Source organism: Terrapene carolina, unplaced genomic scaffold (genome assembly GCF_002925995.2).
Source record: "Terrapene carolina triunguis isolate 2854851 unplaced genomic scaffold, T_m_triunguis-2.0 Scaffold67, whole genome shotgun sequence".
NCBI lineage: Eukaryota > Metazoa > Chordata > Testudines > Emydidae > Terrapene > Terrapene triunguis.
In genome coordinates this window covers 36,085,516-36,109,175 of record NW_020664418.1, presented here as the reverse complement: position 1 = coordinate 36,109,175, position 23,660 = coordinate 36,085,516, and the positions used below count along the sequence as shown (strand labels likewise).

Here is a 23,660-nt window from a genome sequence, read left to right as displayed (position 1 = left end):
CAAATTGTTCGCCCTCTATAACACTGATAGGAGAGATATGCACAGCTGTTTGCTCCCCCAGGAATTAATTACTTGCTCTGGGTTAATTAATAAGTAAGAAGTGATTTTATTATATATAAAAAGTAGGATTTAAGTGGTTCCAAGTAATAACAGACAGAACAAAGTGAATTACCTAGCAAAATAAAATAAAACATGCAAGTCTAAACCTAATACAGTAAGAAACTAAATGCAGGTAAATCTCACCCTCAGAGATGTTCCAATAAGCTTCTATTACAGACTAGACTTCCTCCTGGTCTGGGTCCAGCAATCACTCACACCCCTGTATTACTGTCCTTTGTTCCAGTTTCTTTCAGGCATCTCTTTGGTGTGGAGATGCTATCTCTTGAGCCAGCTGAAGACAAAATGGAGGGATTTCCAGGGGCTTATATAGTCTCTTTCATGGGTGGAAACCCCTCTCTCCCCCTGTGTAGAATCACAGCTACAAGATGGAGCTTTGGAGTCACATGGGCAAGTCACATGTGCATGCATGACTAAGTTCTCTACAGGCCGAGCCATTGCCCACATGTTAGCCCGAACGTTCCCAGGAAAGCTCAGATGTGGATTGGCATCTATCAAGGTCCATTGTTAGCCAAGTACTCCCAATTACTTGAATAACCCCCCTCACACTATGTTGATCAAATCTGCCTTATAGGTGCTTTCTACAGCAAACACTTTAAATACAAGCATAGAGCCAGTGCTCATAACTTTAGATATAAAAACGATACATGCATACGAACAGGATGAATACGTTCAGTAGAATATAACCTTTGCAAAGATATGTTACATGGCATATCTAGCATAAAACATATTCCAATTATGTCATATTTACACTCATAAGCATATTTCTATAAAGCATTATGGGGTGCAACGTCACAACAGGTATTAGGAAGGAATTTGCCTGATGGGCAGGCTGTACAATAATTGCTCACCCATGAGGGTTTTGCACTTTTCTCTGATAAAAAGAGTATCCAGTCACAATAATAAATGTTAAAAACAAAGAAGCGCTTTGGAAGGGATATATGCCCTCATATTTCAGCCAGCCTCTAACTAATGAGGGACTAGGAAACTTCCTGGAGGCATGTGATCCCAGAATTGCTTAGTGCAGCTTACTTGTTCTGATGCTAGAGACGGTCAGCAATAGGCTATTGGACTGGTCTGATCCAGGCTGGCAATTTTTATATCGCTACATTTTAGATGGACTGAGGGGGCAGCAGTGGGATATGGGGAGGCTAGTGCAGAAGAGGCTGCAATAGTCAACGCAAAAGTGACTAATTCAGGCCTGGCCTAATAGCAATGAAAAGGAAATTGCTCTTTGTCATTTAAAAGTTGTTTGGGAGAAAGGCACACATTCCAGATTCTTCACAGAAAGGTGGCTAATCTCCATAACGAGACAATTATGAAATAACATGCCCAGGGGGGAATGTCTTCCCACCTTGGCAGGCAAGGCTTGCTTTTATTCTGAGGCAAGGGGGTCATTATTCCTTTTAGCCCTTATATATTTTATACCACTGTAACTGGCTAGTTCTGATCCTATGAACAGATAATTAAAAAAATCTACTAAACTCATAGGGTGTTATCCTGGCCCTATTGAAATCAATGGCAAAACTGCCCACTGACTTCAAAGGGGCTAAATTTTCACCCTTGGTATTGACATATTAATTATGCTTTGTATAAAAAAACCTGTTTCCTTTTATTGGTTTTAAATTTGTCACCTTTTCATTCCATTTCTCTTGTTTTCCAAGAAAGGGTAAATAGAATCCACTGAGCGGCCTTTTTATATGCTTAATTATTTTATATACCGCGTATCATGTCACTTCTTCTTCATACCTTCTCTGTACTGAAAGATTTCTCATCATTTCCCATCATACAGAATTCATGTCTCTGATCATTTTTCAGTGCCATTCTCCCACTAAAATCTTTTTTACGATGGTGTGACGAGACCCAAGCACAGGATTCAGTATCAGGAAATACCATCAAGATATACAATGGCATTATAACTCTGGTATTATTTTCTATCCTTATCCTTGTACATTCTAACAGCTCACTTTTCCGATCACCACTGTGCACTGAACAAATGTTATATTAAAAAGGGATGGAAAGAAATAGCACGAGCAACAGCCTCTCTCATGATATTTATGTTTCTGCTGCCTGGCAGTAGGCCAAATTCTGCCTTTCTTAACTGAGCAAAATTCCGATTGACTTAGGGACCCCAGCATTTGGCCTATGGTCAGGAAGTGCACTGGTGTGTGAAAATGAAAAAGGAAGGAAAAAAAGATTTCTGATGTTTTGGAGCCTCAGAAAAGATTCCAGTTTGGTCTGTGTTTGGAGAAAAATGTTGAGACTGTTCAGATTTTGCATGAATGAGTTCTACATCCCTAAACAATAGCACGTGTGCACCATGCTGTAAAAATGCATGAGAAACTGTGTGTAACGTGTTAGTTTCTTCACTGATTTTTCATATCTATAGTACTGCATGCTGAGTTTGACTACAGACGAAGCTGCTGCTATCCCTCTATTTAAGCCCACTTTGCCCATGCCACAGCAAGGATTTAGGTATTACAGGGCATCGTGGTTTTTGGTTAAATAATAGGAAAGATAAGTTCCCTAATTCTACTTTTTTACAGGAGAGAAATTTGATGTCCAGTGTCAGCATGGGTCTTCTCCAAAATGAGACTTTAAAGTAGCGTTGTGGCATTCCATATTTGTTGCCCTTCAGTGACTCCAGATCAAATTTGCTCCGTTTACACGTGAATAGATGTTTTATCTAACTGGTGCCCTGTGAACTTACTCTGCTACATGAAAGCAAAGCTGGGTGCTTTTCTTCTCATGATGAACACCTCAACTATGAGTTAGCACCACCTATAAAGTTGGGCCAGGGTTATTGGGGCTGTTGCACAGACAGGCGAGACCTCAGCTTGACTTTCACATTCCACCGTGTGAGCCCAGCAGGGCTGAAAGTTAAAGAAACCTTTTTTCCTACCTACATGGAGCAGCTTTGATCTAAAAGGCATTGACAGACAATAAACATGGTACCATTCCACAGTAACTTTTTAAACTCAAATCACACCTCTCTTCGGAGAAGGCATTTAAGTGTTAGACTGATAGCAGTGGAGTCCTCGCCAGTATTTATCCGCAGAATAAGTCGTGGGCAGTGACAGTGTGAGCTTGAGGGGTGAGAGGGTAATTCAGGCTTCTGTTTTTCTGGCTCTGATATTATGTACATTTTATAGGGTCTAGAAGAAAAATGAGGCCTCTAAATAAGCTTTGCTATTTAAAATCTGTATCAAATAAACAATAACTGTTTAAAAATCAGCTCTCTCGGCCATTGGGTATTTTTATTGGTACAGCATGTACAGGGAAAGCTGGCTCAGGTGGGCAAGGACTTGGCGTCTCCCCCAGCGCTGGCCAATGCATCTGAGCCAGCACGAAGGCAAAAGTAACATGCTAGTCCTATGGACCATTCAGTTTACATCCCCTTTGGAGGAAGAGGAGAATTAAGAGAGGGAATTGGGACTCAGCCTCACAGTGGCTCCTATTAATCAATATTTGGAGGGTCCCATATTGTTTTTGCTTCTGGAAAGGAAGTGGCCTCTAAAATTCCTGTTGACTTAACATGTAATATAACTGTTGAAAATTATGAGAAGCATGTTGGCTGAGCTGGCCAGCAACAGGAAATCCTGCACTCGATTAGCTTGGTTCCCCTCCTCCTCAAGAGGTGTAACATGCTCAAAGCCCCAGTACATCCAGGGGCTATTCAAAAGAAGGGAATGACAAAATCCTGGAAAGCCTGTCTTCATTGAACAGCTGCAAGAGAGTCAGGAACAGTCTTCCTGAATGTGTATCTCATTGGGTTTGTTTATCCATCTCTGCTGACATTTTGGTCAATTAGGAAACAATAGTCTCATTCCAATATACTGAACTGAATTACTAAAATGAAGTCATGTGACAGTGAGGGTGTGTTTTCAATTATTCACTGGTTTGTTTGCCAGGCCTATGAAGAAAAACAGCCTTCTGCAGGAGTCAGGTTTTTCTGCCTCTCTGTTGTAAGTTCTCTTTATTATTTTTTTATTTTATAATTACTACAGGCTTTGCCCGGTAAATCCAGGACTCCAAAATGCCTTTGCTCTTTACCAAAACGAAAAGGTAGTAGTTCTTCTTCTTGGCTGGAAGCCCTAGACTTTTGTGATTGTTCAATGTTTATGGCAAAGCTCAGTAACAAACCTGATAAAGCTCACAGGCTCGAGATTTGAAATAGGATGCAAGAGTTTATGCTGTTAGTACTAAGTAACGTAAAGCCTTCGTGTTCTTGCTATTAAAGAATAGATCTCACTTTTCCACTGTTTCATTAACAGCAGAGGGTTCCCATTCCGTCCGGGAACGACTCCAAATTATTTACGTTTGTAAAGGCTTGGTTTAATATCCAACCAAAAATGTGAACCAAATGAATGCGACTCAAAAATTATGCATATTGTTTACAGAAGACAGACAGAGAGCTTTTTAACATAAAGCTCGGGGGGGGGGGACCCTTGAAAAAATAAGTAACATTTGGTTTGAGTTACAAACCACAGACAGCTTCCATCAGGAGGGCTGGAGGTACAGGAATGGCCAGAGAATATGACAAGCAGCAAGCGCACCAAGGGAAAGATAAATGGTTTGGGGAGCTGGCTCTGAAATAATTGGTCTTTCCCACAATATACTGAATTAAATTTGGTGGAAGATGGCGATGATTCATGAAGATCTTCTGGCACTTGTATTGCTGCTTTCTGGACATTTGTATTAGAGAGCTTATAGAGTGTGGTTTTGGTGCCTCCTACCGTTGTTGTATCACTTATGCAGCAGCTCTACAGACAACATTGCATTGGTAAAAGCTGGGAGTAGGGACATGATCTAGTGCTTAGAGCAAGGGACTGGCAGTCGTCAGGACTCCTGGGTTTTATCCTCAGCTCAGCCGCTGACTTGCTGTGTGATCTTGGGTAAGTCTTGTAGGGTTCAATTTGGTCTCGAGACACAAAGGAGCACTGGGGATGGAGGGACTTGTGGTTGTACTGTCCGTGCAGTGAAGAAGGGAGATGTTATCTCTGCATAAGGCAGAGGCAGGCATAACTCCTTAAGAAGTGATGGGGGAGTGGGATTTATGCAATATGTCCTGCCCCTTTCAGTAGGTGTCCTATACACTTCCCCCCCAGTCCCAGCTTCGTAGAGAGAGGCCCCTTCCAGGGCATTTAGTATGGCATGTGCTCCCCTTTGTGCTCAGGGGCTGCAGGGGTATGGCTGCTTGCTGTCTGGGTGTGCTGGAGCAGGGAAGGGGCATCTGCTGCCCACTCCATCCTCACTCATGGTGGGCCCTCCTCTGGTGCACCAGTTTGGCCATTAATCTTGCTATGACTCAGTTTACCCAGTTGTAGAAAGGTTCGGTTTAATTAACTACTTCCTGGGGGGAGGTGAGGTTTAGTAAATATTTTAAAACACTGAAACCCTTCAATAATAGAGGCTGTCTGCCTCTGAACTGTTCCCTAGTGCAGAGCTGTTTAGATCTCAGTTTTTGGTTCAGACCTATCTCTAATATTATTGTTGTTAATATACCATAGGCGTTCCTGGAAGCACTGATTCCACATTGTAAGGGCAACCAATCTCATCTGAAAGGCCTTGAACATCCGGAGGTAAGTTGTGATGCATATTCCACGGTCTCATTCTAAAAATACAGCAGGTTCAGTGGTGCAAGTAGAAAGCATTTCTTGCCGGTACTGCATTTATGGGAGGGACACAAGGGGGGGGGGCACTATGACCGCCCACATGACCATCCATGTGATTCACCCCCCCACTCCACTCCCAGCCCAGGACCCCCAAGCTCTCCCTGTCCCCTCCGACACCCCCCTTACCTGTCTAAAATTTTACAACTGCATCTGTTAAACACTGTTAATCACCCCACTTTCCCTTAACATACTATCAGTGCCTCCCTTATATCCAAACTAAGCTTCTGCCAGCTTACCTTTATCTAAGGGTATGTCTTCATTACCAACGTTAAAGCGCTGCCACAGCAGCGCTTTAACGTGGTTGTGTAGTCACGGCACCAGTGCTGGTAGAGAGCTCCTCCAGCACTGTAAAAAAACCACCCCCACGAGGGGAGTAGCTCCCAGCGCTGGTGCACTGTCTACACTGGCACTTTACAGCGCTGAAACTTGCAGCGCTCAGGGGGGTGTTTTTTCACATCCCTGAGCGAGAAAGTTTCAGTGCTGTAAAGTGCCAGTGTAGGCAAGGCCTAAGTATTGCTCTCCGCCAGGGACTAGGAAAGCAAAGATGCTGCATCACCTGGGTTTGATGGAAAAGAGGCATAGAACTGTGTGTGCCATGTGAATCTTGATAGAACTACAGCCCAAATTGTTTTATTATTTTCCTCAGCATGACATACAGGAGGGGCAATCAAAACCAGCCTGGCAGAACATGCATGAGAACTGTCTCTGGACAGAGAAGCAATTGATCAAAATCACATTCTCTGATCTCTTGGGGCCAAACCCTGTTCCCATTGAAATCAAAAGAAGTTTTGCTATTGAGTTCAATGGGAACAGGCTTTGACATTTGGAGAGGAAAGAACAAAACCACTCAAGCAAGGGCTATGTTGCTTATATCACAGGTATCAAAGGCTGCTGACTCATGTGAGAAAGTCAGCAGACACCTGATCTTTGTCCATTGCAAGGGAACAATCAGCAGTCAATGAGGCTAGAACAGTCTTTGTACCATATCCAACTCATAAATCCATCTGCAAAGGATCAAGGAAATATGAAGGCTCCAGATTACCTTAAAATTCCCAGTCTCTTGGTTAGAATGCTTCCATCAGTATATGCTCATAGTCCAAAGGCTGGAGCAGGAATCAAAAACACTGTTTAAACAACTTCCGTCCCCCCTACCATTCCCCCCTTGAGGACTCCTGACCAACTTAACAGCACAATACATATGCTAACAAACTTAAACAAAGCCTTTGTTTAAGGTATTATGCTGTTAGACCCATATAAAGAATGAATGCCCTCCCTAGCCCCGTTCTGCTCCTTTAAGGAGCATAGTGCAATTTCACCCCCTCCAGAGGGGGGTTCTAGCCTCCCCAAGTCTTTCCGGTACCCCGTACCCGCTAAAAATCTCTTGCTGCTACTGCGTACTGGAGCGTACCACCCTACTTGCACTCCTGAGCAGGTTAGACACACTGCTTCCTATGCCGATGTTACGGGGATGCACTTGGACTAGCTGCATCTCTACTTGAGCAGAATTTGAGATTCCCATAGCTCTATCAATCATACTGTTCACCAAGCCCACTTTCTGTCTTTCATCTGTTCTAAGAGGTCCGTCCTTCCTTCCGTTCAAATACTCTCAAGCTTACAGGAAATGTAACCTTTATCATGAGTTTTTCAAGATTAATTTCTTAACATATTGAGGTCCTAATGGGGATTTGTTATGTCAAAAAGTAGCAGCTGGACTGATTTCTACACCAGGGGCTGGTATAAATTGCAGCAGCAATGAAAAAGTCTTATTTAACCCAAAACCAACAAAACTAAAACAACCCCCAAAAGACGTTACACAATAATATGGGTGGGTGTCATTTAGCATTAACTAATGCAAATTATTCCATGTAAAAAGTGTAATACAAACGGCAGATGTGATACTTAATTAGATCAATGTGCACATTTTCTTGTTATTTGAATATGCATTAGGCTGTTAAAGTTATGATTAACATTGCGCTTTAAATCCGTATATCTCAAAGTGCTTTACAAATAGAGGATTCTGGTGAGTATCATTAGCCTCATTTTACAGATGGGGAAACAGAGGCACAGAGAGGTGAAGTGATTCGCCCCATGTCACCCAGCAAGTCAGCATCATAGCTAAGAACAGAACACAGGTTACTGATCCATTCAACCATGCTGCCTCTCCATGCCTATCTAGCTGTGCCTAAATATCCTCTTTTATTCTGACGTGGGTGGAGTTCCACATGTTCTACTGTTTGTGGGGATTTTTAGGCAGGAAAGCATCCCATTAAAAAACAAAACAAAATGATTACAGATGTACTTAATTTTAAGCATGTGTTTGGGTCGTGTGCACATGCTTTTCTAAATCAAGGCCTTTTTTTTTCTTTTTCATATGTTGTAAGAGTCAGGGCTTGTCCTGGAGCTGTTTTGCTTTAAAAAAAAAAAAAAATCAGATCTATGAATTTTTTCACAGCAAAAAAAATCCATGTTGGAAGAACAGAAATGGAATTTTTCAAAGATTTCCAGGGCCAGCTCCCCACACTCCTTGGTAGCTCAGAGCCTGGGGAAGCCTTCTCTATGAATAACCCCACTACCTCCCTCTGCCTGGCTTCTAGTTTTCTAGTTTTCCCAAGCAGCTGCTAACTGAAATGATCATGATTCTTGTCAGTTTCATTACTGTCCACCTCTGAATAGCATCCCTGAAACTGACCAGACCCTTGTAAACTTCACTCAGCTTTTTGACAAAACTATGAGCAATAAGAGGAGACAGGTACAGGGATTATTCAGAGAGAAGGATTCCATTCAACAAAAAATGGAAACTAGAGAGGTACAGCCCTGCATTAGGATTAGACGTAGAAAGATTCCTTCAAAACTGAAACCAGAAGCCCAGGGAGCCCAGTCTCTGTGCCAGCACACCAGGAGAGTTGCCAAGGAGCTGAGAGGTGAGCAGAAGAGCTGGCAGGAAACCAGGCAGGTTTCCATAAAAATTTTCATTGAAATCGACACGTTCCAACACAACATTTTGATTTCAATGAATCGGCATTTTCTGATGGAAGAACGTTCCTTTGGAAAATCTCTCACCTAGTGCTAGTATGTAATTTGTGAAGTATTCTGGGATCCAGTTGGATGAAAGACACTATGAAGCAGAAGGATATTATTAGTAGTATGATAGAAAATAAATTATCCTAAACTCTTATAAAAGAGTATCACCTATCAAAATGCCTGAACCTCTTCAAGGCACCATATGTATTAGCATACTTCTCAATGACGGATAAAGGGACCTCTTTGCTTCTCATGAAAAGGCTATGTGCAGTGTTTGTTTTTCTTTTACAAAATTAAACAAACTTTGATGCAGACTGGATCTTGTACTCCTCTAGCAGCTACATATTTCCCATCATATAGCTCTTTTGCTCAGGTTCTCTATTACACATTACCGTATTCATTTTTCCTTCTTTTCCTCAGTTTGGTTTGGTTTGGTTTCTATGGGTATTTGTCGGAGGGGTAGAGGAGAGGAATGTAATTCTGAGGCTGTCTTGTAGGGTTCTATTATACAGTGGAGCTGGCTTGATGTAAAATCTACAAGCCTACATTTTCAGGTGGCTGGTCTCCCTTTTGCGGCTGCAATTTGCCTATGCAAAATTTGCATCCACATTTTTGCATTGCCGACAGAGCTGTGAGTAGAAATCTCAGTTGTAGCATGCAACTTATGACTTACACCCACAATTCATTTGCTGACACGAAAAACACAGGTGCAAATTTTGCACCTTTTTTTCAAGTGCAGTTTGTGCTTGTAAACAGTGAAGCTAAGCCCGCTGAGAAGCGTTCCCACAGTATCATCTCCCTGTGCATACATTGTCTGTGCTTTATTGCACTGTCCGTGATCTTTGTGCTATTAAACATTCATAATATGAACACTTCATTATTTTTAAAAATGTCCAACAAAATCCTCAACTCATCGCATCATAATTAGCATTACCTGGCACCATTGCTAGCACTCTCAGAGATACTAAGGACTGAATGGAACATAGAGATTGAACCACTCTCTCAGCATTTTTCTTCCTGGTCAGGGTGTACCTGTTCTGGGGTTAACCAGATATTCCAGACAGTTTTACAACTTTAACCAGCACTAGAGTCACTAAAAGAGAGAGAAAGAAAGAAAGAAATCCCAGTCTAAAGCATATTGTGCAAATTGCATGGGTCAAAGCTACAGACTTGAAAAGAACAAGGAGTCTGGTGGCACCTTAAAGACTAACTAATCTGTTAGTCTTTAAGGTGCCACCAGACTCCTTGTTGTTTTTGTAGATACAGACTAACACGGCTACCCCCTGAGACTTGAAAAGATTTATTTTAAATATGCTTTTCAATTTAATGTAAACTACATTCCATAACTTTCCCGGACCTGGGCATTTTAATAAACAGATCAAAAGAAAGAAAAACAGGAGGAATAAACCCTGTATAATTGCATAACTTTATTACTAGAGCTGGCCAGAAAACAGAATTTCTGTTCTGTAGGAAATTCCGACATTTCAAAATTTGTTTTCATTCAGAATTGGAATGAAAAGTCAAAATTTTCTGTGAAATGGGAAATTCCAAAAAAATTTGGATCAGCAACATTTTATTTCAATAATGTAAAATCATTTAGTTTCAGTAGGGTAAACACATTTCATTTAGATAATGTCAAAACATAATACTATATAACAATAAATATATGTGGTTTGAGCATTGGCCTGCTAAACCCCAGGTTGTGAGTTCAATCCTTGAGGGGGCCATTTAGGGATATGGGGCAAAAATTGGTTGGATGATTTAATTGGGGATTGGTCCTGCTTTGAGCAGGGGGTTGGACTAGATGATCTCCTAAGGTCCCTTCCAACCCTGATATTCTATGATAATTTTAAATATACTATTCAAATTAATACTGTGATATATTATAAAAGTATATATGAAATTACTTGAGATGATAAAGTTAAAACAAAATGTTTCAATATTATCAAAATGAAATGAGAAAGTCAGAATGATTCATTTAAACTTTCACCCATCAAAAATCAATATGCTCCTGAAAACCATTTTAATTTCAACTAACTTGCATTTTATGATGGAAGACGGTTATGCTGAAAATTTATTGACCAGTTTTTCTTATTTTTTCTAATATGCTTATTCCTTTACTTAATATTCATTTTATAAAGTACCAATTTTTAAGTCACATTGCTACTCCGTGGCATTTCTGCTCTGTTTTATTTTGATTTGGTACGCAGAAACATACAGTGGAAAAAATAATACCTTTAATGGGTTATTTTTGCATTAATACGCTGGAGTTGTATTCTTTTCTGAGGTTCAATCCTTAATCAGGTATTCACATCTAAATGGCTTCAATGGATCTCTCTTTTGCAATTAAACACAGTCTTTTAAGTGGGCTTAGCTGTCCAAAGGTATGTGTTTCACTCCAGCCTGACATTCCTTCCTTATTCATGGCCAAGAACTACTTTAGCTAAACCACTTACAAATCAGATGTGCCAGGCAGAGAATTTAACCTTAACAATTTGATTAATCCTATTTGAATTATAATGCTTTCATAAATCAGGCTCCAAGCAGAGCCTCTCCTTCTATGTGAGTTTGAAGGATAGAATAGTGCTTTTGTGTATCTTCTTTTCAATTTGGGATTTCATCCTGCAAATTCAGTAGAAACCAGGAAGAAGCAACACAACGGAAGCCTCAAAAAACATTTGTTAAAAGCACTCCTCTGTGCTTGGAGAGCATGGGAAGAGAATGAAAGGTGAAGGAGAATTTAGTACAGCACTTCACAGAAATAAACGTTGCAAGTCATAAGACATCACATGGTTGTTAGCAGACTGAAAGGCTTTGTTGACTCTGTTTTTTCATCACAACTTTTCAGTAGTGTAGGTTATTGGGAGGGGAAATAGGACGAGGCAAATTATAACTCACTTTTTATATTTCTCTTCCGGGAAGATATTTAGCTGCTGAGGACTAGAGACAGTTATTGGCACTGTCATGCCACATAAATGGGAACATGAGAGGAAAAAGGGCAGCATCACCAGCTCACTGAAGATGGATCGACAGAGCAGCGTTGGGAGCAGGAAATCAAAAAAGTTTCGCTCCATTTCAAGATCACTTATACTCTGTAATGCCAAGAATACTGATGATGGGTCGAGTCCAGATGAGAAATGCCCTGATCCCATTGAGATTTCTACCAATTGGGATCAAGAGGAAATTGACAGTTGCCCTGGACTACAAGTGCTGTGCAGTTCAGAACCGGATGACAGCACTCCTTATCCTCTTGTGATCACCAATGTGATCCAGTCCAAAGATGATGCAAGTGAGAGCTGCAAGAATATGAGAAGAAAGTTCTTCATCCAGGTAGGCAATTCACTGACTCTTTTTTATTGTATGTTACAATGGTTTCATGAATCTCAGGGCACAGAAGACACCCCACTGATTCTCAGAGATCATGAGACAGCAGTGTTCCAACTCCGCATAAATAGCATACAAAATGTATTACACTCCCTCTTGGGCTACAGGGTCTCTCCACTGCACTCTGCTGACTGACATGCCATTGAAGTCAGTGGAATGTTAAGCCATACTCAGTGCATTCAGCAGCACAGCAGGTGCACTCTACCTGGAATGCAGCAGATCAGCTGTCATAATAGAAAGCTGTCATTACAGTACAGACCATTTAAAAATTGTATTAAGATCATGTTAAAAAAAAAGTGAACAGAGTTTGAGCATAGACGTTTCTGGTTATCAGGGAATAATGTACAGATTATCGAGGGTTCAAAGTTTGGTTTAAGATCAGGTGGCATAAGGAATACATAATCTGCAATATCCCCGATTGGGGGTAAAAGGTTGATGGGTCAAAGTACAGGCATTGAGATATGAGGCTATGAAGTTCATAGAGTGGCTTTGTTTGGGTGTGGAGTATAATGAGTGGATATGATGATGAGGATGGATTGACCCTCATTTGGTGAGATTTAATGTTCAGGGAGTTTATGGTTCCAGTTCATATGATCCAACGGGGAAGGTCACTTGGTCCCTTTCTCGTAGTGGGAGAACGATGTCACTCTGGCTCACGCCTCCTGGTACTGTTGGTGGCCGGTGATGTGCTCGATGTAGATGTCCCTGGACCATCGGATGGTGTCTGAGACCATGAGGCGCCGCATGAGCTGTGCGTAGCGTCGACCAATCCCGCAGGTCCGCAGCACATGCTTGTTGCAGGGGTCCCAGGTGCCCAGGGCTCCGACAATCAGGGTGTCCATCTGCACCTCGTAGCTCTTAGCTCACAGGGTGTCAGCCAAGGGGGGCGTACTTTTCCAGCTTACGAGCTCAGGCTTCGCGAAATGCCGGGGTCCTTTTTAAACAGTGATCTTGTCAGATCTTACAAGCTAAGTGAGGTGCAGCTGGGTTAGCACTATGGGAAACTCAGGTGATCCAGTAGGCAAATGATCTGAGTTTGAAGGGTGCTAGAGACTACGTTGCTAGAGATGTCACCTTTTTAACAGATATAAAAGTGAGACCCTAAGTCCCTCTGGTCATTAAAAAACTGATGCTGCTTTTATCAAGAGGAAATGTAGTAACCCTACCATTCTGGCCATTTTTCAAATTGAGTGATTACATTCTGGATACCTATAATAAATTCCCCCTACAATTTCAGTTGGATGCTGCATATTTTATCACTTTCTGTCCTAAGGTGTTGTATATTGTTGCTCTCTGCTGTTAAGCAGCTACATTGTTTCATCCCAGAGGTGGCTGCATTACAGGCGTAAGTGAAGCATCTCCTAATACACAGTACATAGTCTGTCACTCAGCTAGTAAAGACTAAAGCACTTTGAGAACCTTCTTGGTGACAGGAACTAAATATACATTATATACCTAGGTAATTTATAGCTGGTCACCTCCATGGTATCCTAATACCTATTAAATCATATTCATATTAGCGATGCAAATATTGTCCTGTATGAGGGAACTGATTCCTTTGTATTAAATATTCCTTCCATTCATTTTTGCATCTCTTCTTTAGCGATGGGCTCAAATCAAAACTTCATATCCAAACATCAACTAATATTTATGGTGTTCAAACTCTGAATCCAAATCTACATCATGCCGCTTGAGTTTCTCTCTAATGATCACAGCACGTAGCCCAAACTTGACAAAAAAGGAATCAGGAGAATATAGTGCACAACATTTCAGTCTCAAAATGGAGGCTCCCCCACCCCCATATTCTACTGCATTCCAACAGAAAGAAAAAAAATGACTTAAATTGAGTCAGCTCCCAAAGACACCCAATCACAATGGAGCTCTGCAAAACCACACCCTTCCTCCAGCATGGAAACATTCCACATTCTGGCTGGTGAGCTCACTCTGCAAATGAAAGGAGATTGCTGGCCTCTGCCAGCCAAAGGATTCCTCTCTGTCTTCCTTGCACAGTGCATTCTCATGTGCTTGTCAGTTGTTGCAGCTTGTCCATCCACAAACCCAAAGCACTCTGAGTTCCAATAATGGCCCCAGGTTCACCAGCATATGACTTCTCACCATTTTACCAAAGATAGTCAAGTCAGAGCATCCAGGTGCCTTGAATTTACAGTAGTCAGGTTAGCTACTGCTGCTGGAGAACAGGTACACATTAATTCATCTTTAGCAATGTAAGTGTTCCCTAATGGCACTTGTTAACCTTCTGTATACAGGGTGGAATCATGGTGATGCCATCAAGTCCTCATTTCTCCTCCTACGAGAGCAGAGATGCTGGCATCATGTACTTTGATCTCCCTTCTCTGTCATCTTGCTGAGGCTCTGCAATATGCAATGAAGTGATCGGTACATCCCCTCTCTGTCACACAGGTCTGTCATAACCGGCTCCTTCATGCAGCATGTATTAGAGAGCACTTGGCCCTCTCTTAAAACCTCTCTCCTCAAATATCCAGAAGAAAAGAGTCGGTGATTTTCTTCAGGTCCCAGTGTGTCAGGCTCTCTATTCCTCTCTATAATCAGCTGCAGAAATTCACTGGTCAATGCATGGCCCATTCTCATTTCAGGGAATCAGAATCCATTTTTCTGTGACATTACTGGGGCACACAGCTGTGCCAGACTATTGCGTTAGTCCATCAGTTTTCTGCCTTGCAATACCTGCAGCTCTATGCCTAGTGCCCATGACACTGAAGGTGCGAACACCCTCCACAGACCTACAATGGAGGGGAGGAGAAGTTAAAAAAATATTAAATGATTTACTGTTCATTGCGTATGGATGCACCAGATGTAGATGGAAATCCAGAGCACTGAACTCTCAAAGAGCAGTTCCTTCCAGGCACAGCAGTGGACTAATTCATGTTCCTGTCTGAGCCTTACCCTGTTAATTGTGTATGATTCACTAGTGTTCACACTGTGATTAAATTACACAGTGTTTCCAGCATCACTATTTCAGGCAACCAGTTTCAGGTACTCTTGTTGCAAATACTTGGCAAGTTCTATGTATCGACACAATACATATCATAGGAAGTCCCATGATCTGATTACAGCTATCATTTATATATTACATAGAAATAATTTTGATAACCAGTGATCGTAACAAGAATAATAAAAGTACTACAAGGGTCTTTGTCGCTTGTCAAAACAGAGCAGCTGTGAATAGATGGAAGTGTGGAAACTAAGGCAACACTTCTGAACCCTGGAAGACCTGGCTTGTTTTGTTTGTTATGGTCTGGAGGGCCACACTGATAGCTTACTAAGACCCTGAGAATTGTTTGTAACTTGCATCATAATCATAGAATCATAGGACTGGAAGGGACCTTGAGAGGTCATCTAGTCCGGTCCCCTGCACTCATGGTAGGACTAAGGGCTTGTCTTCACTACTGGGGTAAGTTGACCTAAGTTACACTACTCCAGCTACGTGAATAACTTAGCTGGAGTTGACGTAGCTTAGGTCAACTTACCCCAGTGTCTTCACTGCACTGCTTCGATGGGAGACGCTCTCCCGTCGACTTCCCTTAGTCTTCTCGAAGAACTGGAATACCGGGGTTGACCAGAGAGCGCTCTGCGGTCGATTTAGCGGGTCTTCACTTGACCCACTAAATTGATCCCTGCTGCATCGATTGCAGCAGCATCCATCTCCCCGTAGTGAAGACCAGCCCTAAGTATTATCTAAACCATCCTTACAGGTGTTTGTCTAACGTGCTCTTTAAAATCTCTAATGATGGAGATTCTACAACCTCCCTAGGCAATTTATTCCAGTGCTTAACCACCCTGACAGTTAGGAAGTTTTGCCTAATGTCCAACCTAAAGTGCCCTTGCTGCAATTTAAGCCCATTGCTTCTTGTCCTATCCTCAGAGTTTAAGGAGAACACTACTACTACTTTGCTCTTCTAAAGTGTTTTTCATTTGAGAATCTTATTTAACAAACAGAAATTGAGCACAAGGCAACTAAGGACATTTTTTTTGTTCCAGTGTGGTTATACTGATGTAGCCACACCAGTGCAACTCCTGGGGCAGACACTGGTGCTAGTGTAACAAATGACTTGTGCCAATGTAGATTATCCCAGTTCCACCTTAGCGATTTGTACCATTAAAGCAACAATCGTGCAGAAAACACAGCATTTAGGTGTGAGGTTGCATTCAGTCTTCACCACGCTGACATGTGTATTATTATAAAGTAGAAGACAGTGCTGTGTATTAGGTTTGCTTCATAACTGATTTCTAGGCAAAGTCACAACATTTTCGGTCTACTGTGACAATTCTGATAACTGATACCGGGTGGCTGAGTTTCAAATGAATCCCGGGAACTGTAACTTGTGTAACAGTCTCACTGTGGGACACTTATTCTGCTTATGAAAATAAATAAACACTTTGCTGTAAATTCAAACTGAAAATATCATGGAAAACTTCTTCTGACATTCTGATTACATTATGGTTCTAAACCATTTGCCTTTGCTTTCAAGGAGGAACATTCAAAGCACGGTTAGTCCCCAGTATGCATTTTGGGGATTATTTTAACCCAGCAAATAAAGCGTTAATAACTTCAGATTTCAAAGTAGCAGCCGTGTTAGTCTGTATCCGCAAAAAGAACAAGAGTACTTGTGGCACCTCAGAGACTAACAAATGTATTTCAGCATAAGCTTTCATGGGCTACAGCTCACTTCTTCAGATGCATAACTTCAGAATGCATGCTCAGCGATTAAACTGGGGTGTATGCAATTTTATGTTCCCAATGGGTAGATGGGCCTAGGGTGAAACAAAGGTTCCTCATTGATTACTCTGTAGTTGGCGTGAAGCTATGTTCTAAGTGAGTTTGATATTGTCTGAGACAAACTTCCCTATATCGCTATAAAAATATACACCCATACAAAAGGTTGTCTGGAAAATGAAAATTGGTCCACTTGGAAAAAACATGGAATGAAAATGCTTTCCAAATCTTCTGGATGCCTACATAATCTTTTTATTTTTGATCAACTCTCATGGCAAGAATGGTCTGGCAGTATTCAGAGTATTCTTAGCAGTATTCACCAAGAAAGGAAGGCACCTCGATGTTCATCCGGATGGGTCCTATGAGAAATCCTATGGCCTGTGTTATGCAGGAAGTCAGACTAGACTATCGCAAGGGGCCCTTCTGGCCTTAAAGTCTAGGATTGGTGAATCTCTGATGTCAGACAACGGAATCCTAAGAGCATTAAATATTGTGCTGGTTGGTAGCTGTCTGAAAATGCAGCTTTGGGAGGCTAGCGATAGGGGCTATTTTGACCTCTCTCACTCATTGGAATTCTCTTTCTATGTGTCACAAAAGTTAAGGATTTTGTTAAGTGAGTTCTACTGGGTGTGCTGTGATCTTTCAACACATCCAATACTTAAAAGTGCAGACGACTCAAGCTACTGCGACCTTGGCTAAAAAAATATCAAAGAAAATGGAGTGTCAAGCCAAAGGCTGGTAGCCTATAATAACTTACCCTGAGTGGGATAATAACAGGGAAAGAATGCTCCAATCTGAATGCGTTCGCCTGTCATGTGCTGCTCAAAGTAACTTCCTGGCTTTTCGTGTGTGCACCAAACAGTAAGGATGCTGGTGTGTAAATAAGAAGATCTGCTTTATAGTCTCTCTGCTCTTGATGACACTTGGTGCACTGACACTGAGGCAAAAGTTGTGGAAGGAGGGTATATATGATAGGGCTACTGAGAAATCAGAGACAAAGTCAGTCATGGGGAGGAATGGGTGGGACCAGGGACATCCACCATAGCTGGCATGGTCTTTTGGGCACCCAAGCAATTTCAAGCAGTAATCCCCATCTAGTTTATTCCTGCTTCTGGCAGCACTACATTATGATATGTGGCTTCTCCTGCACATGCCACCCCCACCCATGTTGGGCAGTGGCATGTAACACCCAATCACTGTAATAGTAGCCACGGCAATAAGGCTCCTGAGGGAGAGGGGGTATCCAGGACAGCGTACAATGTTGAGGGGCAGGTTTCCTGCCCAACCGCCAAAAGACTGGAGTCAGGATTTTCAGTGGACCATAGGGCTTCATGTGGTTCCAGAACCATACATCCCTGGCATCTTCCATGTGGCCCTCGATCTCTCATGCCTGAGAGAAAAAACAACTCACTTTTTCTGCATCATCATCATCATCATCCTGGTGTATTTTTTGTTAACTTCCCATTTTCCAGAAGAGGATGATTTGACCCATTCTTTGTGACGGGACAATTTCCATGGCAGAAGACTGTGATGTCTCAGAAACAGGGTTATGGCATGACAGCCGGACAAGGTTGGTTGGGAGGGAGGCTGTATTTATTCCTTCACTTTCTTCATTTGTGCTCTCTCTCTCTTTCCGTCCTCTCCCTTCTGCCTTTCCCAGAAATGGGACTGTGAGATCAGAGACAGGTTATCTCTTAAACTTGCTGAGTGATATGACATGTAGGAAGTGGGTGATGCAACAGGTAGGGCAGGTTCCCATAAAAAAACATGGCTAAGGATAGTTGATGAATAGACAGATCTATTCATACTGCGTGATCTGTTCACCTGTCTCTCTATCCATCAACTAGCTATAGCCAGGGTTTTGTGGGAACCTGAATCCCATGCCCCACCTGTTGCATCATCCGATTAATTCATGTACCACTGATCTCATAATCTCACTACCAAGGAGGAGGGCAATTGGCAAGAAGAAGGTAAAACAGAGAGGGAAGGAGTAGGGTGGTCACCTCCAATGGCACAGTTCCACTAGCCCATGGATTTTTCACAGGTACCAGCTGGTACCTTTATTAATTGCAAAGGGAATTCGCAGACAGATGCTAGGAAAATAAATGGAATTTTGTCTAAAAGTTTTTAAAGGGCCAGTTCCTCAGCTGAACATATCAAAATCAATGGAGCTCTGCTGATTTACACCAGCGAGGCCTCTGGCCCTATTTTTCAAAACTGACACAATACAATTTCTCTGGAAGAAAATTCAGAAAGGCTCTATTCTCCTAATCGGTCATTGACTCAGAAACCACAGCTCTTTAGCATTCAGCAGGATACAGAAGCCTAATAGTTGCACTCACTGTTATATTGTTATTACTGTTTTTTAAAGAGAGTCAATCAGGTTATCATCATATGCCTGGTTAAGTGATTACCAGACCTTCCTCGAACCATCCATGTGCAGCCATGTATTTCATTTCAAACAATCTAACTATTGTGAGTTACATTCGGAGTGCACAAAAGTGTTTCAGTTTTCCAGTGAAGTCATGGTTACTCTTATTTCAAAACAGCATCTGGAAGGAGATGTTTCAAGACAGGACTCTCAGCTAGAAACATCTAATGAGAAAATGACAGAAAAGGAAATCTCCGAAATGGCAGAGATAAAAATATCCTGAGATTTGGCCTTTGGCATGACAAGAATGAAGAAAATTGGTTGTAAAATGAAAAGCATGAAAGATCAGCTGAATCTATACACAAAAGTTTCCAAAAAGATCTTGCGATACTCCTTTGATTCAGATTTTTCTTTCAGACTGAGATTTTTTGCTTAAATGTAATCTTACTAACAGTGCACTATTGAAAGGCCTTCATTTTATTTGCATGCTTGGGGTCAATAAAATTTGAACAGATGTGAAATACATGTTTCACCAGCTTCATTAAGCTCTGTATGGCAAAGCTGCCTATAAGTGAAAGATTTTTTTATTCATTGGCAACCGACATGCATTAAACAATTAAACATACGTTCCAGTAACGACTAGGTCTGGTGCCCTAGGAGGGACCCACCTGCCCACCCAGCAAACCTGCCAACTTTATTTTAACAAGTTCTCTACATTTGCCAGGCCTGGAACTATGAGTCACCTAACAAAACCAACAGGACACATTAAAGAAAGGGGCAAAACTAATCACTGCTCTGCTCTTGGAAGCACCAGCAGAGCGTTTTTATATATAAAATAATACATGAGACAGGAAATGAGACATTAAAGAGCAAAGCCCAAACAAATTGGCTGCTGTAACATTGGCCAGTCTAATATTTATTTGTTAAAGGTCAGCTTTTATGTCATGTTGCTATAACTTGGATATTAATATAATGATCTATATCCGGAACTCAAAACTGCAAATGATGACAACACATACAAATTGCTACACATCCCTCCAACAAAAACTAATTTCTAATGTGTTTGACAGATAGAGCTAAGCTGAAAATTAACCAAGCCCGATGGGGTTAAAAAAGGGATTTAAAACAAAAATTATAGCTGTTCTCTAGTTTTTGTGAGACACACAACAGAACTAGCTTCCATTTTTGCATTCTCACTAATTTAATGCATGCAGCAAATGATTCTGTGTATTTAACTTACTATTTTTGTCTCTCCCTTCCCTTCCAGTTGGCATGGGCAAAAAACTCACACATCCCTATTGTCAAAATCTGTCAGCTGCTCTCTTGCCTCTTCATGGCAAAACACATCGTACTATAATCTTTTCCTATGGTAATCAGAAGCCATTGCAGTCCCATGGAGAAGAATTGTTTGAGATGTTTGTCTCACACAACAGCATCTACTCACATGTGAGCTGCATTCAGCTTCTACTTTTCTTGTGCTTAGAAATAATCTGGATCTAGGACCAAGAAAATTGATGCTTTAAAAAAAAAAAAGCAAATTGTAAATAACTTAAATATTCTCTGCATATTTACTTTGACGCAATAAAGAGTTTTTGTCTTCATCTTCCTGAACCAGGATGGCTGCATCCGGAGGCTTTGTATAGCCACTGGGAATGATGGCCTGGGGATCCAAATCTCGAGAACCCCCAACTGCACTTCTTTTGGGAAAGGGTTCACAGTCAGCCAAGTGATCAACGGGGGTGCTGCCCACAGGTACTTGGTTTATAATTATTATTATGGACTAACTTGATGGTTTTTGCAGGATCCATCTTCTGACATTAGCTGCACTTTAAGATCTTAAATCCAAAGGAACGCAGTGATGCACAGGAAACATCTTATATTGCACTGAGCTGAGGAAATGGTTACACATATTAGAAATAAAAGATGCAGCCATGCTCAGCTCTAACTCTTCTCAATGTTAATCGCAAATAAGGATTATAGAATCATAGAGGTGTAGGACTGGAAGGGACCTCGAGAGATCATCTAGTCCAATCCCCTGCACTCAAGGTGGGACTACGAAATAGCTAGACCATCCCTGACAGGCGTTTCTCTACCCTTTCTTAAAACCTCCAATGACAGAGATTCCACAACCTCCCTAGGCAATTTGTTCCAGTGCTTCTTCCAGTTTTTCCTAATGTCCAACCTAAACCACCCTTGCTGCAATTTAAGCCCATTGTTTCTTGTCCTATCCTCAGAGGTTAACAAGAACAATGTCTCTTCCTCCTCCTTGTAACAACCTTTTATGTCCTTGAAAACCGTTATCGTCCGCCCGACCCCCGCCTTCTCTTCTCCAGACTAAACAAACCCAATGTTTTCAATCTTTCCTCATAGGTCATGTTTTCTATACCTTAATCATCTTTGTTGCTGTCCTCTGGACTTTTTCCAGTTTGTCCACATTTTTCCTGAAATGTGGCACCTAGAACTGGTTACACTACTCCAGCTGAGGCCTTATCAGTGCTGAGTAGAGTGGAGAAATTACTTCTTGTGTCTTGCTTACAACATTACAGAATAGTATTCACTTGTTTTGCAACAGCATTACACTCTTCACTCATATTTAGCTTGCAATCCACTATGACCCCCAGATCCCTTTCTGCAGTACTCCTTCCTAGGCAGTCATTTCCCATTTTGTATGTGTGCAATTGATTGTTCCTTCCTAAATGGAGTACTTTGCATTTGTCCTTATTGAATTTCATCCAATTTATTTCAGACCATTTCTCCAGTTTGTCCAGATCATTTTGAATTTTAATCCTCTCCTCCAAAGCCCTTGCAACCCCTCCCAGCTTGGTATTGTCCACAAAGTTTTTAAGTGTACTCTCTATGCATTATCTAAATGATTGATTAGAAAGATGCTAGCTTGTGCATTGTACAAGATTTATGGTGCCCTCTTTTTAATAGCCCTTGGTAAGGGCCACCATGCTACCAGAAGTACTGGAAGGCATTATGGCCCTGAGTTCTCTTAAGAGAGCACAGTATACAGTCCTCTGCACAGCTTAGACTGGTGGGGGAAGAGGGAGCTCTTTGGGATGTCTTGTGCACTAAGGAGTCCTAGCAGGGAGCCAACTGTGATTGTAGCCAGCCCCTGCATCAGGGTGTTCAAGGTGGCAGGGGAAAGGAGAGATTTCATGTGGCTCCTTTGCGGGCGAGACACCAAGAACAATCTCAATTATGATGTATTGTTCTTGGGTCTGTAATACTGTGTGTGTGTTATTTAAAGGGATGGTCGTCTAAGCCCAGGGGATGAACTGTTAACACTAAATGGACAATCACTTAAAGAGCTCACCAGCAAAGAGGCTGAATCTCTCATTCAATCAGCAACAGGCCTGGTGAATTTGGTGATTGCTAGCAAGGTAAGTGTGAGGGCTGTGGCCCACCCCACATCTCCATGGCATTTCAACAGCATTTACCTGAAAGACAAGAGGGATCAGTGCACTGAACATCTGGAACATTTGTTTTTTAATCTTCTTGACAAACCCCAAAACCTCTGTGGTCTAAGTCTGCTAACCTTCAGTGTAGCTCTTCCAGGACAAACAGAGACTATGGGGAGCCATCAGCCCTTGGAAATTCTAGCTGGGACTATACAATCACTCCTTTCATAAGCACATATCCCACCACTGTGTGTTTTCTATGTACAAATTGACCAAAGCCGGAGTGGATGAAGGGAAGATCCATGAACCCAGGACCTGGGCTGGGAAAGGGCCAAGGACCCACCAAATTTGGATCCAAGGCTCTATAGCTGTGGGACTCACTGTTACAGAGTGCTAGGGTTTGCCGTGGGGATTGGAGAGCACGAGGTACCATTAACAGGACAGTGAGGAAGGAGTATTACAAACAAGCCCTTTTTCAGTGGAAGCCCTTTGATTTTTTTGTGGGTGGGCCATTTGGATCCAGATCTCATGGTTTTAATCTACCCTAAAGCACACATCTGAGTGGTGCCGGTTGTATTTCCCTAATTTAGTCCTTGCTGCTCTCCCAGTAATCTGCCATATAGTGTAAAGGCAATTAAGCCAGAGGCTTTATTACATTTTACACAAAAGCATTCATTTAAATTAAAACCCTACTTCCATAATTTGTAGGAGAGACTCAGAATAAATGATTGGATAGGGCATTCGCTTTTTGATAAAAGCAAATAGCATGTTGGCAAAAATTACATGAAGACAGCGGGTACTGGACACAGTCTAGTGCACATTAAGGTAACAGTGTTTGAAACGGGACTATATTAATGCAAACTAGGGAGCTTTTAGTGTGCGCCAGCAGGGTGCACCTGGGCCAATTAGTGTGCAATACACTAGGACACACT

The 23,660-nt window shown here is 41.7% G+C and overlaps 1 protein-coding gene across 2 annotated transcripts in view; it reads left to right on the top strand.

The window, feature by feature from the left end:
- IL16 (interleukin 16) overlaps nucleotides 1-23,660 on the top strand; it is a 63,462-nt gene that overhangs the window by 5,717 nt on the left and 34,085 nt on the right. For both annotated transcript variants that reach the window (XM_026648322.1, XM_026648321.1), the window contains exons 2-5: nucleotides 5,628-5,699; nucleotides 11,736-12,143; nucleotides 20,940-21,076; nucleotides 22,578-22,710. In XM_026648322.1, the coding sequence (XP_026504107.1) occupies nucleotides 11,778-12,143; nucleotides 20,940-21,076; nucleotides 22,578-22,710 (636 nt within the window). In that variant the 5' untranslated portion in view covers nucleotides 5,628-5,699; nucleotides 11,736-11,777. The remainder of the gene's footprint in view (nucleotides 1-5,627; nucleotides 5,700-11,735; nucleotides 12,144-20,939; nucleotides 21,077-22,577; nucleotides 22,711-23,660) is intronic.